This window comes from Lynx canadensis, chromosome X (genome assembly GCF_007474595.2).
Source record: "Lynx canadensis isolate LIC74 chromosome X, mLynCan4.pri.v2, whole genome shotgun sequence".
Taxonomy (NCBI): Eukaryota; Metazoa; Chordata; class Mammalia; order Carnivora; family Felidae; genus Lynx; species Lynx canadensis.
Window position 1 is genome coordinate 56,144,259 of NC_044321.2, and position 21,360 is coordinate 56,165,618.

At 35.5% G+C, this 21,360-nt stretch overlaps 1 protein-coding gene across 1 annotated transcript in view; it reads right to left on the reverse strand.

The window, feature by feature from the left end:
• The window catches only part of TEX11 (testis expressed 11), a 230,554-nt gene that overhangs the window by 82,833 nt on the left and 126,361 nt on the right, over positions 1–21,360 (reverse strand). The window contains exons 16-19 of the mRNA XM_030304808.1: positions 11,529–11,631; positions 7,344–7,468; positions 4,535–4,620; positions 297–353 (exon numbers count right to left, since the gene is read on the reverse strand). Of these exons, the coding sequence (XP_030160668.1) occupies positions 297–353; positions 4,535–4,620; positions 7,344–7,468; positions 11,529–11,631 (371 nt within the window). The remainder of the gene's footprint in view (positions 1–296; positions 354–4,534; positions 4,621–7,343; positions 7,469–11,528; positions 11,632–21,360) is intronic.

Genomic DNA, 21,360 nt, shown 5'->3' on the forward strand with positions numbered 1-21,360 from the left:
CCCAGGAGCCCCTTGGCACTCTTCTTTGAAGTGTTTTCACATATTTATTCATTGAGTCATAACAGCAACCCCAGAAAGTAGATACTATTATATTCTTATTTTACAGATGGGGAAACAGAAGCCCAGGTTACACATCTAATGAGTCGCAGAGATAGGCTATGAACCCAGGAAGACTGGCCCCAGAGCCTATATTAATCTTACCCACAAGACAATACATCTCTCAACATAAGGTTTATACTGAAAGTTACTACAATTTTTCTAATGGCAAATACACCACTTCTACTGAAATAACTTACCTGCTTTCAGATTCTGACATCTGAGAAACTTTTGGAAGAGCCAGACGAAACAAACACCTGTATGATAAAGTAATACAAAAAAATGATGCTTAGGAAAAACATGTGAAAGAATATTTACCAAGTTATTAATCTTGATTATCCTAGGAGGCAGAAGTGAGAAAAGAGAGGGTAAGGAGGAGACTAAGTTTATTTTACTTATAGATCTTTGTATTGTTTTAATGATTGTAATGAAAACATAAATTTTATAATTTTGGAAGAGTAATTTAAGAAAATAATTTAAAACAGAAGTGATGCTTATGACAAATTCTTAAATAGTTCCCCAGTTTATATCCAAATCACCTGCTAGAACATCAGGTACAATGTAGAAATCTTACTATTTTTTTAAGGAACCTGGAACTGGCCTTTGGGTTCCACGTAAACTAGGATGACTATTCTTTCAAGGGAATATGACAGCATCATGATGAACTGACAAAATAAGGTAGTTTATAAAGTTTCAAACCCTAAAAATCTTTTTAAAAATACCATCTATCCTGAATGACTTTAGATATTTATCTGAGGTGTACATCTATCTTTTGATAAACCTTTTGATAAACCATTTTTCTTCACAGAAAGAGAGGGGAGAAATCAAATTCAACTGGTATCTTTTTTTAACTTTAAGCATCCCTATCAAATTTCCAAGGACATTTCCCACAGAAATAGAAAAACAATCTTAAAATTCATATGGAAACACAAAACACCCTGAATAGCCAAAGCAACCTTGAGAAAGAAGAATAAAGCTAAAGACATCACACTTCCTGATTTCAAACTATACTACAAAGCAACAGTACATTAGTAATCAAAACAGCATGGTAACAGCACAAAAAATAGTAACATAGACCAAAAGATAGATAGCCCAGAAATAATAAGAGAGCCAAAAATATTCAGTGGGGGAAAGAGAGTTTTTTCAATAAATGTTGCTGGTAAAACTGGATATTCACATGCAAAAAAAATGAAATTGGACCACTATCTTTCACTACTCACAAAATTAACTTGAAATGGATTAAACACAGAAGACCTGAAAACAGTAAAACTCCTAAAAGAAAACATAGGGGAAAAGCTCCTTGACAATGATTTTTTGGATATGACACCCAAAGCACAAGCAACAAAAGCAAAAATAAACAATTGAGACTACATCAAACTACAAAGCTTCTGCACAGCAAAGGAAACAAAATGAAAAGGCAATCTATGGAACAGGAGAAAATATTTACAAACCATGTATCTGATAAGGGGTTCATATACAAAACAAATAAGGAACATATACAATTCAATAGGGGAAAAAAAAGCAAAAAGTGTGATTAAAAAACGGGCAAAGGAGTTGAATAGACATTTTTCTTTTCTTTTTTTTTAAATATGAAATTTATTGTCAAATTGGTTTCCATACAACACCCAGTACTCATCCCAACAGGTGCCCTGTTCAATACCCATCACCCACCCTCCCCTCCTTCCCACTCCCCATCAACCCTCAGTTTGTTCTCAGTTTTTAACAGTCTCTTATGTTTTGGCTCCCTCCCTCTCTAACCTTTTTTTTTTTCCTTCCCCTCCTCCATGGTCTTCTGTTAAGTTTCTCAGGATCCACAAAGGAGTGAAAACATATGGTATCTGTCTTTCTCTGTATGACTTATTTCACTTAGCATTAACACTCTCCAGTTCCATCCACGTTGCTACAAAAGGCCATATTTCATTCTTTCTCCTTGCCAAGTAGTATTCCATTGTATATATAAACCACAACTTCTTTATCCATTTATCAGTTGATGGACATTTAGGCTCTCTCCATAATTTGGCTATTGTTGATAGTGCTGCTATAAACATTGGGATACAAGTGCCCCTATGCATCAGCACTCCTGTATCCCTTGGGTAAATTCCTAGCAGTGCTATTGCTGGGTCATAGGGTAGGTCTATTTTTAATTTTTGAGGAATCTCCACACTGTTTTCCAGAATGGCTGTACCAGTTTGCATTCCCACCAACAGTGCAAGAGGATTCCCATTTCTCCACATCCTTGCCAGCATCTATAGTCTCCTGATTTGTTCATTTTAGCCACTCTGACTGGCGTGAGGTGGTATCTGAGAGTGGTTTTGATTTGTATTTCCCTGGTGAGGAGCAACGTTGAGCATCATTACTTTGATTCCTAAACCAGACAGAGACCCAGTAAAAAAAGAGAACTACAGGCCAATATCCCTGATGAATATGGAGGCAAAAATTCTCAACAAGATACTAGCAAATCGAATTCAACAGCATATAAAAAGAATTATTCACCATGATCAAGTGGGATTCATTCCTGGATGCAGGGCTGGTTCAACATTCACAAATCAATCAATGTGATACATCACATTAATAAAAGAAAAGATAAGAACCATATGATCCTGTCAATCGATGCAGAACAAGCATTTGACAAAATTCAGCATCCTTTCTTAATAAAAACCCTTGAGAAAGTCGGGAAAGAAGGAACATACTTAAACATCATAAAAGCCATTTATGAAAAGCCCACAGCTAACATCATCCTCAGTGGGGAAAAACTGAGAGCTTTCTCCCTGAGATCACGAACACGACAGGGATGTCCACTCTCAGCGCTGTTGTTTAACATAGCGTTGGAAGTCCTAGCATCAGCAATCAGACAACAAAAGGAAATCAAAGGCATCAAAATTGGCAAAGATGAAGTCAAGCTTTCACTTTTTGTACATGACATCTTATACATGGAAAACCCGATAGTCTCCACCAAAAGTCTGCTAGAACTGATACATGAATTCAGCAAAGTCTCAGGATACAAAACCAATGTACAGAAATCAGTTGCATTCTTATACACCAATAATGAAGCAACAGAAAGACAATTAAAAGAAAATGATCCCATTCACAATTGCACCAAGAAGCATAAAATACCTAGGGAGAAACCTAACCAAAGATGCAAAAGATCTGTATACTGAAAACTATAGAAAGCTTATGAAGGAAAATGAAGAAGACATAAACAAATGGAAAAACATTCCATGCTCATGGATTGGAAGAATAAATATTGTTAAAATTTCAATACTACCCAAAGCTATCTACACATTCAATGCAATCCCAATCAAAATTGCACCGGCATTCTTCTCGAAGCTAGAACAAGCAATCCTAAAATTTGTATGGAACCACAAAAGACCCCGAATGCCAGAATAGACATTTTTCCAAAGAAGACATGCATGGTCAACAAATACATGAAAAGATGCTGAACATAACTAATAATCAGGGAAATGCAAAACAAGACCACACTGAGATATCACCTCACACCTGTTAGTATCAAAAAGTAGAGGTAAGTGTTGGTGAGGATGTGGAAAAAAGGGAAACTATGAACACTGTTGGTGGAAATATAACTTGGTATAGCCACTGGAAAACAGCATGGAAGTCCTCAAAAATTAAAAACAGAACTACCCTATGTTCCAGCACTCCCACTTTTGGGTATAGATCTGAAGGAAAGAAAATCACTATCTTGAAGAGCTACCTGAACCCTCATGTACACTGCAGCATTATATACAACAGCCAAGACATGGAAATAACCTATGTCCATTGATAGATGAATGGATAAAGAAAATGTGATATTTACACACACACACACACACACACAGACATACAACACACACACACAGGAATATTATTCAGCCATATAGAAAAAGGAAATCCTGCCTTTTGTGACAACATGGATCAAGTTTGAGGGCATTGTGCTAAGTGAAAAGAAAGACAAATACTGTATTATCTCACTTACATATTGAATCTTTAAAAAACAGCCAAACCCATAGAAAGAGAATAGAATGATGTTTGCTAGAAGGTGGGTGTGGAGGAAGGGTACAAACTTCAAATCATACGATGCATAAGTTCTGGGGCTATAATGGTGACTATGGTTATTAACAAGACTGTATTATGTATTTATTACATATTTGAAAGTTGGGAAGAGACGAAATCTTAAATGTTCTCACCAAACCCAAAGAAACTAATTTCTTGAGGTAATGGATATGTTTACTAATTCTGTTGTGCAAACCACTTCGCAGTATCAGGTTATACACCTTAAACTTACACAATATTATTTGTTGATTATATCTCAATAAAGCTTGGAAAAAAATTTAAAACAACAGTTGGTATAGTAGACCTGATCACATCAGCACCTTTTTGACAAAGCTTATAGATTAAGATTTACAAGAAATCCTTCCACATCTATAGGATGTGAATTACTTACTTTAAAGCCGAAAGGACTTGTTGTGGGTCTTCTGAATATTGAGCTAAATATTCCAAAGCTTTTCCTGCCACAATTTGTTGTCCATTCTAAATAGGACAAATATAATATGTTAAATTATATCTCAAAGTGATACTTAGAAAATGTTATCTATATTCCTGTCCATTAATGACAAGAAAAAATTCTGAATTTGTTCATTTTTTATTATCGAAAGAACTAATACAAGATGGTAGAATGAAGAAATAACTCATTGACAAAAACAGAACAGGTCATGTTGGCCCCAGAAACCCACTCCTTCTTATCCATAAATACTCACTGCCTTGCCAACACTGCCTTGAATCCACTAGGACTAATCTTATTGTGCTCTTTATCCCAGTTTATTAGCAGTAACCAAAAGAACCCCGGACTCTCATTTCCAGCACTCCAATCATGATAAAGCTCTATAAATCCTTTCTTTTTTCTTTTCCCATTTCTCCCCAACTCCCCCAATCTTTCTACTATGGTCTCTGAAGTTCAGTTCATTACCATCAAAATCTTCTCTAGGAGCAACATCTTCTCTAAAGTTCCCTCCACATTCTTTCTATAATGGAAATCTAGGTCCCACCAAGGATACTGCTTCCAAAAAGCCCTCTCAAGTAGTGGTGGTTTTTCTCAGATCTCCCTTCTATCCATGGACCTGGAGATGGGATAGGTGTCATATTTGTTCTTCATTGCTGTTTTAAAATTATTCTCCCTTCTTCCTCCCTAAACTCCCCAGCTTTGAATTTCCTGTCATCAGACTATATCACCCACCACTCCTCATTGTGCTGATCTATCAGCTCTCTGGCCATTTCTTTTTATTTCTTGATGACCTATCTATTGCACAGTTATTTTCTCAAAAAACTACTCCTGTATTAGTTTTTGGCACTTTCAATATATAGATAGATTATCCTCCTAATATCCTTGTCTCTTATTTCCTTGAACTCTACTCTGTCAATTACCTTAGCTCTTCACTAGCATAGTCATCAATGGGACCCTATCGTTATTGTTGAGGGTCTTTTCACGTGTCTGTTGGCCATCTGGATGTCTTCTTTGGAGAAATATCTGTTCATGTCTTCTAACCATGGATTGTTTGTTTTTAGGGTATTGAGTTGTATCAGTTCTTTATATATTTTGGATACTAACCCTTTGTCGGATATGTCATTTGCAAATATCTTCTTCCATTCCACAGGTGGCCTTGTAGGTTTGTTGATTGCTTCCTTCACTGTGGAGAAGCTTTTTATTTTGATGGAGTCCCAATAGTTTACTTTTGCTTTTAGTTCCCTTGCCTTAGGAGACATATCTAGAAAAATGTTCCTATGGCTGATGTCAGAGAAATTACTGCCTGTAGTCTCTTCCAGCATTTTTATGGTTTCAGATCTCACATTTAGGTCTTTAATTCATTTCAAGTTTATTTTTGTGTATGGTGTAAAAAAGTGATCCAGTTTCATTCTTTTGCATGTATCTGTCCAGTTTTCCCAACACTGTTTGTTGATGAGACTGTCTTTTTCCCATTGCATACTCTTTCCTCCTTTGTTGAAGATTAATTGACCATATAATTGTGGGTTTATTCCTGGGTTTTCTATTCTGTTCCATTGATCTCTATGTTGGACCCTGTCAATACTAATGGTTGCAAACCTTCCATACTCATAGTCAGGGCTGGGACTAAGGTGAGCTAGGTGACTGATGCAAGTGGGGCACCTAAGGTGCAAAATTTAAGGAAGCACTCGCTCTCAGGATCATGCAAGAACTAACTCTGCACTTGCATGACTCACAAAGTGAGTGCTTCCTTAAGTGCCTCCTTTCCTCACCCTAGTCCTACACCCTGCTCTGCTTCATGTATTCTACTTTCTGACCACTATCTCCTACCTTTCTAATTCACTCCTTTCTATTCACTCTAGCAATCCTTCAACTGCACTTAAACCTCCAATCCATTCATGTTACTAATTTTTCATTGTCTCTCATCCCCTTGATGTCCTCCTCCATGTCCAGGTGAAATTCCATGGGAATTTATTATAACCACTACCTTGTTCCTTGATTATCCTACTCCTCTTTTGCTTCATTGTATTCATCTGGCAAAATGACAAGCCTGATTAAATTCAACTTTCCACTGACTTTTGTGCCTACATCCATGTAGCTGAAAGTGGCTGTATAAAAACCTGTGTAACTATTTGTTTTATTTTAAAAATTCATCAAATAAGCCTTAATTCTTACTGGGCAAGCATCCCACACTACCTTTGTCATTCACTTTCTTGCTTTTCTGAATGATTAGTTTATACCTTATCCTAACTTCTCAAACTCCCCAACACCTCCTCTCCCATTCTCACTCTCAGGTGATGATCTTGTTTCCTATTTCGTTGAAAAAACTGAAGCAGCCAGGAAAAAAACTTCCAGATTCCCACTACTACATTTATTCACACACCAGGGACCACACCACATACTCCAACTTCTCAACTGCTAGCATAGATGAACTATGCATGTTCTTTCCTAAAGCCAATCCCTGAATGTACACACTTGTATCCATCACTTCCCCCCTGCTTAAGGACATTGCTCTAACAATTCTCCCTTTTCTCTCTCACAATGTCAACTTTTTGTTCTCTTACTGGACCATTTCCATCAGCATATAAACATTCTCATTCATCTCAAACAAACAAACAAACCCCTGATCCTACTTCTCACAACCAACTGACCAATTTTCTTTTCTTTGTAGCAAACTCCTCTAAGGACTTCCATTAATTATATCTTAAAAAGGAAAAGAGGTAAAAAATCTTATAGATAAATACATAAGAATTACCTCTAGAGCAAATTGGGCAACTAAACTGAGAAGCGTGACAGGTGAATCTTTGTCCATACGTAGCGCATTCTCTTTTGGTACTACACCTGTTATTAACCTCTCTAATGTATTAATTGCCCGCAAGGCTGAAAAAGAAGGAAAGAGTTAAAAAAAAAAAGAAAAGGAGATACTCTTATCAAAGATAATAGCAATCTAGGGTTAATTATACCACAGTGACTTTGGAACTCATTTTATGAGCAGTAACAGCTTTAAAATATTAGTTAATTTTCATAAATTCATCTAAATTGCTAAATTGTCAAGGAAGACTTGAATGTCAGAAAAATGCCCAATTGAGCAATTCACCCCTGTGAATTTATCCCATGGATATATTTGCAAAAGTGAACAAAAACATAAAAATATGTTCATCCTGCAATTTTTTTAAGAGTGCAATATAGGGGCAACCTAAACTCCATCAATGATGGATGGGCTAAATACATTTTGGTACACTCATAAAATGGATTATAAAACAGAACGAAAACTGAAAAACGAATGGTGGTATTACATTCAATTATGTATCTTAAAGGTAGAATATAGTAAGTTAAGTATATGCACTACAGAACTTAAGTAACAATTAAAATAACAAAACAAAGAGAGCTTATAAGCCAAAAATGAAATAAATACAATCATAAAAAATACTCAATCCAAAAGAAAGTAGAAAAAAGAAAAGTGGCAAAAAAGAACAGGATGAACGGAAGACAAATAACAAGATGCTAAATTTAAACCTAACCATATCAATAATCATGTTCATACAAACGGTCTATATGACTTGAGTAAAAGGCAGATAGTCATGCTGAATTAAAGAAAGCAACTTTCAACTACATGCTACCTACAAGAAACATACTTTAAACATAAAGCCAAAATTAGTTAAAAGAAAAACCATGGGATAATATGTATTATGGTAAAGGTAATCAAAAGAAAGCTGGAGTAGCTATAGTAATATCAGACAAAATGGATTTCAGAGCAAAGAATATTATCAGTGACAGAAAGTTACTCTGTGATGATAAGGAGTTAATTCACTTAACTCCTTAGATAGATATTCAATCCTAAATACTATGCATCTAATAACAACATATCAAAACACAAAGAGCAAAAACTTATAGAACTACAAGGAAAAATGAACAAATCCACAATTGTATTCAAGGATTTCAGTACCTTGTCTTAATTGATAGAACAAGTAGTAAATCAGCAAGGATATAGTACACTTTACACTATTAATCAACTTGACCTGAATGGTATAAACATCTATAGTTTATATACATTTTTCTCAAGTGCACATTGAACATTTATAAATAAAGACAATATTCTGGGTCATATAACAAGCCTCAACATAATTAAAAGTATTAAGTCACATAAAGTTATGATCTTTGACTACATGATTTCAAATTTATTACACAGCTAAACTAATTAAGACAGTGCAAAAGTGGTGTAAAGATAGATGAATAGATCAATGCAACAGAATTAAGAAACCAGAAAGAGACCCAAACACACATATTACAATTGATTTTCTCTTCTTTTCTTCTTTAAAGTTTTATTTATTTATTTTGAGAGAGAGAGAGAGAGAGAGAACACAAGCAGGGGAGGGGCAGAGAGACAGTGAGAAAGAGAGAATCCCAAGTAGGCTCCATGCTGCCAGCACAGAGCCCAACATGGGGCTGGGGCTCAAACTCACGAACTATGAGATCATGACCTGAGCCAAAATCCAGAGTCGGATGCTTAACCGACTGAGCCACCCAGGCACCCCGACAACTGAATTTTTAATAAATGTGCAAAGGTAATTCAGTTGAAAAAAGATAGTTTTAAAATAAATAATGCTGAAAAAAATGATGCCGAATGATTAGATAGCCATGTGCAAAAAAATAAAAAATAAAAAATAATTTTGGTTCATACCTTAAATTAAATACAAAAATTAATATGAAATTGATCATAGAACTAACCATACACTTAAACCTATAAAATTTCTAGGAGAAAATATAGGAGAAAATTTTTGTGACCTTAGATTAGATAAAGATTTCCTAGGTATATTACCAAAAACACAATCCATAAAACAAGAAAAAAGATAAATTAGACTGTCAAATTTCTCATGAAAGACATTGAAATTAAAATAAAAATTTATAAAACACATCTGATAATTTATATCTAAAACATATAAAGAACTTTCAAATCTCAATAAGAAAACAAAGTTCCCTATATCTCAGTAACCAAAATATATTTCTTTCCTATGTTCGAGCTACTATGGTATAAGATGAATAAAACATATAGAGATGAATTAGAGAAAAAGAAAACAAAGTTCCCTATAGAAAACTGGTTAAAAGATTTATAAAAACACTCTGCCAAAGAAGATATATGGATGTCAAATATTAGACATTACAAAAATGCTAGTTAAAACCACAGTAAGATATCACTACCCAACTATTAGAATGGGTAGAAATTTTTTTAAAGGACAATTCAAAGTGCTGGTGAGAATGTAGACCAACTAGAACACTAATACATAGCTGGTTAGAATGTAAAATTGTATATCTACTTAGGAAAACAGGTTGGCAGTTTCTAATAAAGTTAAACACATATTTATCATACAACCCAAAAATCCAATTCCTGGAAATTTACCCTACAGAAGTTAAATCTTATCATCACACAAAATCTGTAAACAGATGTTTATAGCATGTTTATTCACAGTCACCCAAAATGGAAACCATCCATACTTCAAATGGTGAATGAAGAAACAAACTGTGGTACATACATACGATAGATTACTATTCAGCAATAAAAAAGAACTACGGAAACACAACAGTATGAATGAATTTCAAATGCATTATCCTAAGTGAAAAAAAGGCACAAGAAGCTTCATATTATATGATCCCATTTATATCACATTCTAAAAAGGCAAAAATATTAGTTGTTCCCAGGGCTAAAAGTGGCAGTAAGGAATGACAACAAAGGAGCCTGAGTAATTTTATTGTTCTGTATCATGATTGTAATGGTGGTTACCTGACTGTATATACTTGTCAAAACAAATAGAATTATTCACAGAATTATTAATATAAATAAACCCCATAGAATCATACACTAGTAAGTTTTATTCTATATATCATCAATAAACATGGCTTTAAAAAATGGTCACAGATAACTGGGGAAAAAGTAAAAAGATTGAGCTGGTGTTATGTTTAAGAAGTAAAATTATTTTATTTTAATAGAATATGACAAAGTTTAATAGGAAATCTATTTTGGGGCACCTGGGTGGCTCTGTTGAGCGTCTGACTTCAGCTCTGGTTCATGGGTTCAAGCCCCGCATTGGACTCTGTGCTGACAGCTCAGAACCTGGAGCCTACTCAGATTCTCTGTCTCCCTCTCTCTCTGACCCTTCCCTGCTCCTGGTCTCTCTCTCTCTCTCTTAAAAATAAATAAACAGAGGCGCCTGGGTGGCTCAGTTGGTTGAGCATCCGACTTTGGCTCAGGTTATGATCTTGCGGTTCGTGAGTTCGAGCCCCGCGTCGGGCTCTGTGCTGACAGCTCAGAGCCTGGAGCCTGTTTCGGATTCTGTGTCTCCCTCTCTTTCTGACCCTCCCCTGTTCATGCTCTGTCTCTCTCTGTCTCAAAAATAAATAAACGTGGGGCGCATGGGTGGCTCAGTCGGTTGGGCATCCGACTTCGGCTCAGGTCATGATCTCACAGTTTGTAGGTTCGAGCCCCACGTCGGGCTCTGTGCTGACAGCTCGGAGCCTGGAGCCTGTTTCGGATTCTGTGTCTCCCTCTCTCTCTGACCTTCCCCCATTCATGCTCTGTCTCTCTCTGTCTCAGAAATAAATAAGCATTAAAAAATTTAAAATAAATAAATAAATAAATAAATAAACGTTAAAAAAATTAAAAAATAAATAAATAAATAAATAAATAAACACTAATAAAAAATTAAAATAAAAGTACGCTGGAGACTTTGATTGTCTAAGACAATTCTTAACTGAATTGGGTTTGCAGTATAAACTCCTTCTTACCCCACAGCTTTGTAAACTTAATTTTTAATTACATAGGAAAGCTAGAATATAGAATATACAACTCCGCTGTCTTAAAAACAATGTTTTTTTCTTTAAAGTACAAAAGGATTATTATTATTTGTATTAACAGTCAAATATAATTCATAAATAACATTTATACCTCTGGTAGAGTTTTGCTCTAAAACCGCAATCTTGAATATATAAAACTGAGTGAAAATATTTATAGGATCACGTCGTTCAGCTTCTCTCACTGATGCTTTAGCCTGAAAAAGAGAAATATTGGACCTCTTTTATAAAAGTAATAAGGAAGACCTTACCATATTTTACTAATATTATTAACATAATCACAACGGCTGAGGATACTCATCATGAAAAGATGTGATTCTAAGTAAAATTTTTATTTTTAAAGAACTGTTCTCTTAAAACACTAAAGAAGCAGCGAGTTCTGCTTATGTAAATAGTGTGCATTAAATACGTCAGACTGACCCTCCTACTGAAAACAATGAAAAATGTTAGATAACATTTTTTTCTATTCCAAAGCAACTTACAAGACACTAAAACCTAAGGAAAAGTGAGGTTCCAGAGAAACAAGCAGAGAATTAAAGCCACTTTTTTTCTGGGGGGCATTTATAAATCTAAACAAATGTTAGCTTAGATTTAATGAAACTCACTAGGGCAGGGAAAAAGACATCAAGACCCAAGGGATCACACTCTTAGGCTAAGGGCAAACCACAAGTAAACTACTCCTACCCACATCCCCAGGGGACTGCAAAGAAAGTTCCTTTGGTTCTGAGAGGAACACAGCAGAATGGGGTGGGGAGAACCAATCTCTGTGGTGTGACACAGGCTTTCTCATACATTTACAGCACCAAATTACATCATAGGGGAAGCCAAAAGACCTCAAGTGATGAATTTAGTTGACGTTGGTCCCAAGCATGTGAAGAAGCAAATGTAAATCCTTTCTGGGGGAAGGAAACTTCATCTTAAGCTTCAAAATGTTTCCAAAAATAATTTTTCAAGAATCATGAGTAGTAAACATAAAAAAAAATCAAGCATACTAAAAAGCAAGGCACCATAAGTGAGACTCAGCAGAAACAACAAATAGCAGAAACAGATTCTCAAAATGCAGACACCAAAATTATCAAAAACTGTCTATAAAACACCTGTTTGCAAAGTTCAAGGAAATAAAAGATATATATGTATTTTTGATATATATATATAGGTTGATATTCAATAGGACATTTTGATACAATACAGTGGTTGTTTCCACCTGATATCAATTCTGACTGACTACTGCCCATGCCATATTAGTTGTTACACATCTTGTATATCACAGAACTTTGTAGGAAATATAAAACACAAAATATGACCTTGATGATTTGAAAAGGAGGAACTACTTGAAATGAAAAATACAATAACCCAAGTGGAAACATAATCGATAGGCTTAATGGCAGATTAGAAACATGAGAAGGGAAAATTAATGAACTGAAAAATAAGACAACGTAAATTAGCAAAAGTGCAGTACAGACATTGCAAACATGGACAGTTAAATAAGGACTCTACTCTTCTTTTTTTTTTTTTAATTTTTTTTAACGTTTATTTATTTTTGAGACAGAGAGAGACAGAGCATGAACGGGGGAGGGTCAGAGAGAGAGGGAGACACAGAATCGGAAACAGGCTCCAGGCTCTGAGCGATCAGCCCAGAGCCCGACGCAGGGCTCGAACTCACGGACCGCAAGATCGTGACCTGAGCTGAAGTCGGACGCTTAACCGACTGCGCCACCCAGGCGCCCCAGGACTCTACTCTTCTTAAGACAACCATTAAAAAAACTGAAACACTAAGTAATTTCCACACTGGTAGAGGGGGTTACCAGAAATTTAAAAAAAAGAAAGAGGATAGTCCTTTCAACCAATTGTGCTGGAACAGCTGGAAATCCACATGCAAAGTAAAAAGAAAAAAAAGAATCAGAACACAGACCATAAACCTTCCAAAAACTAAGTCAAAATGGGTCATGAACCTAAATATAAAACCCCAATGAACAGAACTCTTAGAAAGTAACATAGAAGAAAATTGAAGTGACCTTTGATCTGGTGATGACTCTTTATTTTTTACTTATTTATTTAAAGTTTTTCTTTAAATTCCAGTTAGTTAACAGACAGTGTAATGTTAGTTTCATGTGTGAACATTCAACACTTCCATACAACACCCAGTATTCAGCACAAGTGCACTACCTAATCCCCATCACCTATTTAACCCATTACCCACCACTCACCTCTCCTCTGGTAACCATTAGTTTCTCCTCTATAGTTAAGAGTCTGTTTATTGGTTTGCCTTTCTCTTTTGTCCCCATATACTCATTTGTTTTATTTCTTAAATTCCACATATGAGTGAAATCATATGGTATTTGTTTTTCCCTGATTTATTTATTTATGTATTTGTTTGTTTATTTACTTATTTATTTACTTATTTATTTTTGGGAGAGAGCAAGCAGGGGAGTGGCAGAGAGAGGGGACAGAGGATCCTAAGTGGGCTCAGTGCTGACAGGTTGACAGGGTGACAGCAATGAGCCCAATGTGGGGCTTGAACTCATGAACTGAGAGATCTTGACCAGAGCCGACATTAGACACTCAACCAACTGAGCCACCCTGATGCCCCCTTTTCCCCAATTTATAATTTAGTAGTTTGTTGCTTTATTGTTGAATTCTTTGTATATTTTGGACACCAATTTTTTATCAGATACATATTTTGCAAATATTTTCTCTCACAGTATGGCTTATGTTTTCATTCTCTTAACAGTCTTTCACAGATCAGAGGTTTCTAATTTTAATGATGTCCAACCCACACTTTATTCTCTCATGGATTGTGCTTTTGATGTTGCATTTTTATTTTTTATGTTTGTTTATTTATTTTGAGAGAGAGAGGGAACGTGAGTGCTCTCCCAAAATATAAACAAACAAACAAATTGGGAGAAAGACTTGAACAGACACCACACTAATGAAGACATACAGATGGCAAATAAGCACAGAAAAAGATGCACAACATTATATTTCACCAAGGAAATGTAAATTAGAACAATATCACTGTACAACTATTAAAATGGCTAAAATCTAAAACACTGACAAAAGCTAATGTTGGTGAGTATGTGGAGAAATTATACTTCTCATTCATTTCTAGTAAGAAAAAATATAGTAGAGCCATTTTGGAAGATAGTTTGGTAGTTTCTTGTAAAACTAGACATACTCTCACAATATGATCCAGCAACTGTTCTTCTTAGCATTTACCCAAATGAGCTGAAAGCTAATGTCCACACAAAAATCTGCATGTTAATGGTTATAGAAACTTCACTCAAAATTGTGCAAACTTGGAAGCATCCAAAATATCCTTCAATAGGTTATAAAAATATATAAAATTCAGAACACCCCAATTCTGTTATGATACTGTGTAAATCACTTTTATCTCTACTATAAAAGTTAAAAACAATAATGTTAAAAACAACTATAGCTATAAAAATTTGTTAACAGGTGTGCAATATAAAAGTATGTGAAGTGTAACATGAATAGCATAAATGTGGGGAGAGCAGAAGCAGAAGTGTAGAGTTTCTCTATGCATTTGAAGATAAGTAGTTAACAGCTTAAAATAGACTGTTATATCTAGAAGATGTTTTACGTAAACCACATGATAACCACAAAGAAAAAACTCATACTACATACATAAAAGATAAACAAAAAGGAATTATAGCATACTACTACAAGAATAATTTTTAAAAACACAGCAAGAGAGGGGTGTCTGGGTGGCTCAGTTAGTTAAATGTCTGACTTCGGCTCAGATCATGATCTCATAGTTCATGAGTTCGAGCCCCACTCTGGGCTCTGTGCTGACAGCTTAGAGTCTGGCACCTGCTTGGGATTCTGTGTCTCCCCCTCTCTCTGCCCCTCCTGTGCTTGCGGTCTGTCTCTCTCAAAAATAAATAAGCATTGGGGAGCCTGGGTGGCTCACTCAGTTAAGGGTCTGACTTCAACTCAGGTCATATCTCATGGTTCGTGAGTTCGAGCCCCACGTCGGGCTCTGTGCTGACAGCTCGGAGCCTGGAGCCTGCTTCAGATTCTGTGTCTCTCTCTCTCTCTGCCCCTCCCCCACTCATGCTCTGTCTGTCTCTCTCTCTATCTCTCTCTCTCTCTCTCAAAAATAAATAAGCATTAAAAATTTATAAAAATAAATAAGCATTAAAAAAAGACAGCAATAGAAGGAAAGAAATAAAGGAATTAAAAACTAAGAAAACAATTAACAAAATGGGAATAGTAGGTACTTACCTATCAATACTACTTTAAATATAAATGGAATAAATTCTCCAATCAAAAACACAGAGTGGCTGAATGGGTTTTTTTAAATAATTTTTTTGGATGTTTATTTATTTTTGAGAGAGAGAGAGAGAGAGAGAGAGAGAGAGAGACCATGAGCGGGGGAGGGGAAGAGAGAGGGAGACACAAAATCTGAAGCAGGCTCCAGGCTCTGAGCTGTCAGCATTGAGACTGACACGGGGCTCAAACCCATGAACTGATCATGACCTGAGCCAAAGTTGGATGCTTAACCAACTGAGCCACCCAGATGCCCCTGAATGGGTTTTTAATAATAATAATAATAATAATAATAATAACTCCAACAGTATGCTACCTACTAGAGACTAACTTATCTTTTAAAAAAAAATTTTTTAACGTTTATTTATTCTTGAGACAGAGAGAGACAGAGCATGAATGGGGGAGGGTCACAGAGAGAGGGAAACACAGAATTTGAAACAGGCTCCGGGCTCTGAGCTGTTGGCACAGAGCCCGACGCGGGGCTCGAACCCACGGACCATGAGATCATGACCTGAGCCGAAGTCGGACGCTTAACCGACCGAGCCACCCAGGCGCCCCGAGACTAACTTATCTTTAAAGAAACACATAAACTGAAAGGACTGAAAATGATATTATATGCAAATGGTGAGGAAAAAAGCAAAAGTGGCAGTGATTATATCAGATAAAATAGACTTTAGTCAAAATTGCTCACAATAGACAAAGAAGGCCGCTATATAGTGATAAAGGGGTCAATTAATCAAGGGGATATAACAATTGTAAATATATACACACTCAACATTAGAGCAAGTAAATATTTTTTAAATTTTTTTAACGTTTATTTATTTTTGAGAGAGAGAGAGAGAAAGAGACAGAGCACAAGTGGGGAGGGGCAGAGAGAGAGAGGGAGACACAGAATCCAAAGCAGGCTCCAGGCTCCGAGCTGTCAGCACAGAGCCCAACATGGGGCTTGAAGCCACGAACCGTGAGATCATGACCTGAGCTGAAGTCAGACACTTAACTGACTGAGCCACCCAGGTGCCCCTAGAGCAACTAAACATTTAAAACTTATATTAACCAAAAAGATATTCAATATCATTAATCATCATGGAAATGCAAATTAAAACCACAGTGAGATACCACTTCATACCTGTCAGGACGGTTAATTCAAATACACAAGAAATAACAAGTGCTGGCAAAGATATGGAGAAAAAGGAACCCTTATGTACTGTTAGTTGCAATGAAAATTGGTAGCACCACTGTGGAAATCATTATGGAGTTTCCTCAAAAACTTAAAATTAAAATTACCATATGATCCAGTAATTCTACTACTGAGCATTTACCTAAAAAAGGGAAAACATTAATTTGAAAACATTACACCCCTATGCTTATTGCAGCATTATTTACAGTATATTGCAACATTATTTAAAATAGCCAAAATATGGAAACAACCCAAATGTTCATTGATGGATAAAAAAAAAAAAACAACATAGTATATATATACACTGTGGAATATTACTCAGCCAGAAAAAATGAATGGACTCTTGCAATTTGCAATAACATGGATGAAACTAGAGAGTCTAGAGAATATAATGTTAAGTGAAATCAGTCAGAGAAAGACAAATACCATATAATTTCACTCATATGTGTTATTTAAGAAACAAAACAAAGGGGGAAAAAGGGGACAGACAATAAGAGACTCTAAATAAAGACAACCAACTGGTGGCTGCCAGAGAAAAGATGGGTAGGGGATAAGTGAGACAAAGATGATTAAGAGTACACTTATCTTTTTTTTAAGTTTATTTATTTTGAGAGAGAGGGAGAAAGAGCATGTGTCCATGAGTGAGTGGGGTAGGGGCAGAGAGCTATGGAGAGAGAGAATCCCAAGCAGACACGGGGCTCAATTTCACAAACCATGAGATCACAACCTGAGCTGAAACCAAGAGTGAGACGCTTAACTGACTGAACCACCCAGGCACCCCAAGAGTACACTTATCTTGATGAGCACTAAGACATGTATACAATTGTTGAATAATTATATTGTACTCCCGAAATTAATATAACAATGTATATTAATTATACTTGAATTTAACAATCAATCAAATGCTAACCAACTGAAGAGAGTAATAGAGAGCAATAATAAACAATAGGGGACTTCAACACCCCACTTTCAACAATGCATAGATCACCCAGGCAGAAAATTAAATAGTGGACTTGAATAACACTATAGACAAAATGGGCCTTACAAATATTTACAGAACATTCTATCCAATAGCATCAGAATACATACTTCTCCTAAAGAGCATCCAAGGATCATTCTCTAGGATAGACCATAAGTTGGGCTAGAAAGCAGGCCTTAACAAATTTAAGAAGACTGAAATTCTATCAAGTGTCTTTTCAAAACGCAATGGTAAAAAACTAGAAATAAATGACTGAAAAATGAAAAATTAATAAATACATGGAGATTAAACAACACATTCCCGAACAACCAATGAGTCAAAGAAATCAAAAGGAAAATCACAAAGTATTCTGAGACAAAAGAAACTGGGAACACAGCATATCCAAGCTTATGGGATGCATCATGTTTGGCTTAGAACATGAAAACTGACACCACAGAAATACAAATGATCATAAATTATTACTATGAATAATTATATACCAACAAATTGAAAAACCTAAAAAAATGGATAAATACTTGAAACATGCAACCTATCTAGATTGAATCAGGTTGAAATAGAAAATCTGAACAGACCAATAACAGGTAAGATTTAATAAGTAATCAAAATCTTCAAAATCAAGTGCATATGAAACTTTCTCCAGGATATGTCACATGATAGCCCACAAAAAAAGTCTTAATAAATTTAAGAATATTGAAATCATACCAAGCATTTTTTTGACAACAATAAACTGAAATGAGAGACAAAATCTGGAGTGGCTTAGTTGGTTCAGCATCTGACTTCCACTCAGGTCATGATCACAGGGTTCCTGAGTTCCAGCCCCGCCATCGGACTCTGTGCTACAGCTCAGAGCCCGGAGCCTGCTTCGGATTCTGTGTCTCCCTCTCTCTCTCTACCTCCCCCCTCTGGTGCTCTGCCTCTCTCTTGCAAAAATAAATAAACTTTTAAAAAATTGTTTTTTAAAAAAAGATAAAATCCGGAGGAAAAAGACACATGGAGGATAAACGACATGATACTAAACACATAGGTCAACAAATAAATCAAATAGGAAATCAAAACATACATGGAGACAAATAAAAAAGAAAAAAGAAGGGTGCAAACTCTTTGGAATGCAGCAAAATAAATTCTAGGAAAGAATCTTATAGTGATACAGGCCTCTCTAAAGAAACAAGAAAAATCTGAAACAAACTAACCTTATACCTAAAAGATAAAAAAAAAGAACAAGCTTAAAACTAGTAGAAAGAAGGAAATAATAAAGATTAAAGCAGAAATAAATGAAATAGTCTTAAAAAATAGAAAAGATCAATGAAACCAAGAGCCAGTTCTTTGAAGACATAAACAAAATTGATAAACCTTTAGCCAGACTTCTCAAGGAAAAAAGAGAGATGACTGAAATAAAGTCAGAAATGAGGGAAGAGAAATAAAAACTGGCACCATAGAAATACAAAGGATTCTAAAAGCATATTATGAAAAATTATAGGACAACAAATTGGCCAAACTAGAATAAATGGATAAATTCCTAGAATTATATAAACTATCACAACGGAAACAGTAAGAAATAGAAAACTTGAACAGACTGATAATCAGCAAAGAAATTGAGTCAGTAACCAAAAATCTCCCAAACAAACAAAAGTCCAGGGCCAGATGGCTTCTTCTCAACGTATTCCAAAAAAATAGAAATGGAAGAAAAACTTCCAAATTCATTCTATGAAGCCAGCATTACTCTGACTCCAAAGCAAGGAAAAGAAAAAAAAAAAAACCTCCACTGAAAAATAGAACTACAGGCCAATATCCCTGATGAACATGGATGTAAAAATTCTCAATAAAATACTAACAAATTGAATCTAAAAACACATTAAAATAATCATTCATCATGCTCAACTAGAATTTATTCCTAAACTGTAAGAGTGGTTCATTATTCATAAATCAACCAATGTGATACACCACATTAATAAAAGAAAGGATAAAAACCATATAATCATTTCAAAAATGCAGAAAAAACATTTGACAAAATACAGTATCCATTTTTGATTAAAAAAAAAACCCTCAACAAAGTAGAGAGAAAATACCTCAACATAATAAACACCATATCAAAAAACACCACAGCTAATATCATCCTCAATGGGGAAAAACTGAGAGCTTTTCCTCTATGGTCAGGAACAAGACAGGAATGTCAAGTCTCACCACTGTTATTTAACATAGTCCTGGAAGTCCTAGCCTCAGCAGTCCAACAACAAAAAGAAATAAAAAGCCTCCAAGGGCACCTGTGTGGTTCAGTCAGTTAAGCATCCGACTTCAACTGAGGTTATGATCTCACAGTCTGTGAGTTGGAGCCCCACGTCAGGCTCTGTGCTGACAGTTCGGAGCCTGGAGCCTGCTTCAGATTCGGTGTCTCCCTCTCTCTACCTCTTCCCCCACTCATACTGTGTCTCTCTCTCAAAATAAAATAAAGACATAAAAAATTTTTTTAAAAAAGGAAAGAAAATAAAAAGCCTCAAAATTGGCAAGGAAGTCAAACTTTCACTATTTTCAGACAACACAATACACCATATAGAAAACACGAAAGACTCTACCCAAAAATTTGCTAGAACTGACACACAATTTCAGTAAAGTTGCCGGATACAAAATCAACACACAGAAATCTGTTGCATTTCTACACACTAAAAATGAAGAAGCAGAAAGAGAAATCAAAGACTAGATCCCATTTACTATTACACCAAAAATCGTAAGACACCTAGGAATAAACCTAACGAAAAAAGTAAAAGACTTATACTCTGAAAACTATCTAACACTGATGGAATATATTATTCCATCAGTAATGACACAAAGAAATGGAAAGACACTCATGTTCATGGATTGGAAGAACAAATATTGTTAAAATGTATATATCACCCAAAACAGTCTACATATTTAATGCAATCCCTTTCAAAATACCACCAGTATTTTTCACTGAAGTAGAGCAAACAATCCTAAAATTTGTATGGAATCACAAAAGACCCCAAAGAGCCAAAGCAACCTTGAAAAAGAAAAGCAAAGCTTGGAGGTATCACAATTCCATATTTCAAGTTATATTACAAAGCTGTAGTGATCAAAACAGTATGGTACTGGCACAAGATAGACACATAGATTAATGGAACAGAATAGAAAACCCAGAAATGAACCCACAACTATATGGTCAACTAATCTTTAACAAAACAGGAAAGAATATCCAATGGAAAAATGACAGTCTCTTTAACAAATGGTGTTGGGAAAACTGGACAGCAACATGTAAAAGGATTAAATTGGATCACTTCTTACAACATCATAAAAATAAATTCAAAATGAATCAAAGACCTAAATGTGAGACCTGAAACCTTAACACAGGCAGCAACCTCTTTGATATTGGCCATAAGCAACTTCTTTCTAGATATGTCCCCAGTGCAAAGGAAACAAAAAGAAAAACAACCTATTGGGACTACATCAAAATAAAAGTCTTCTGCACAG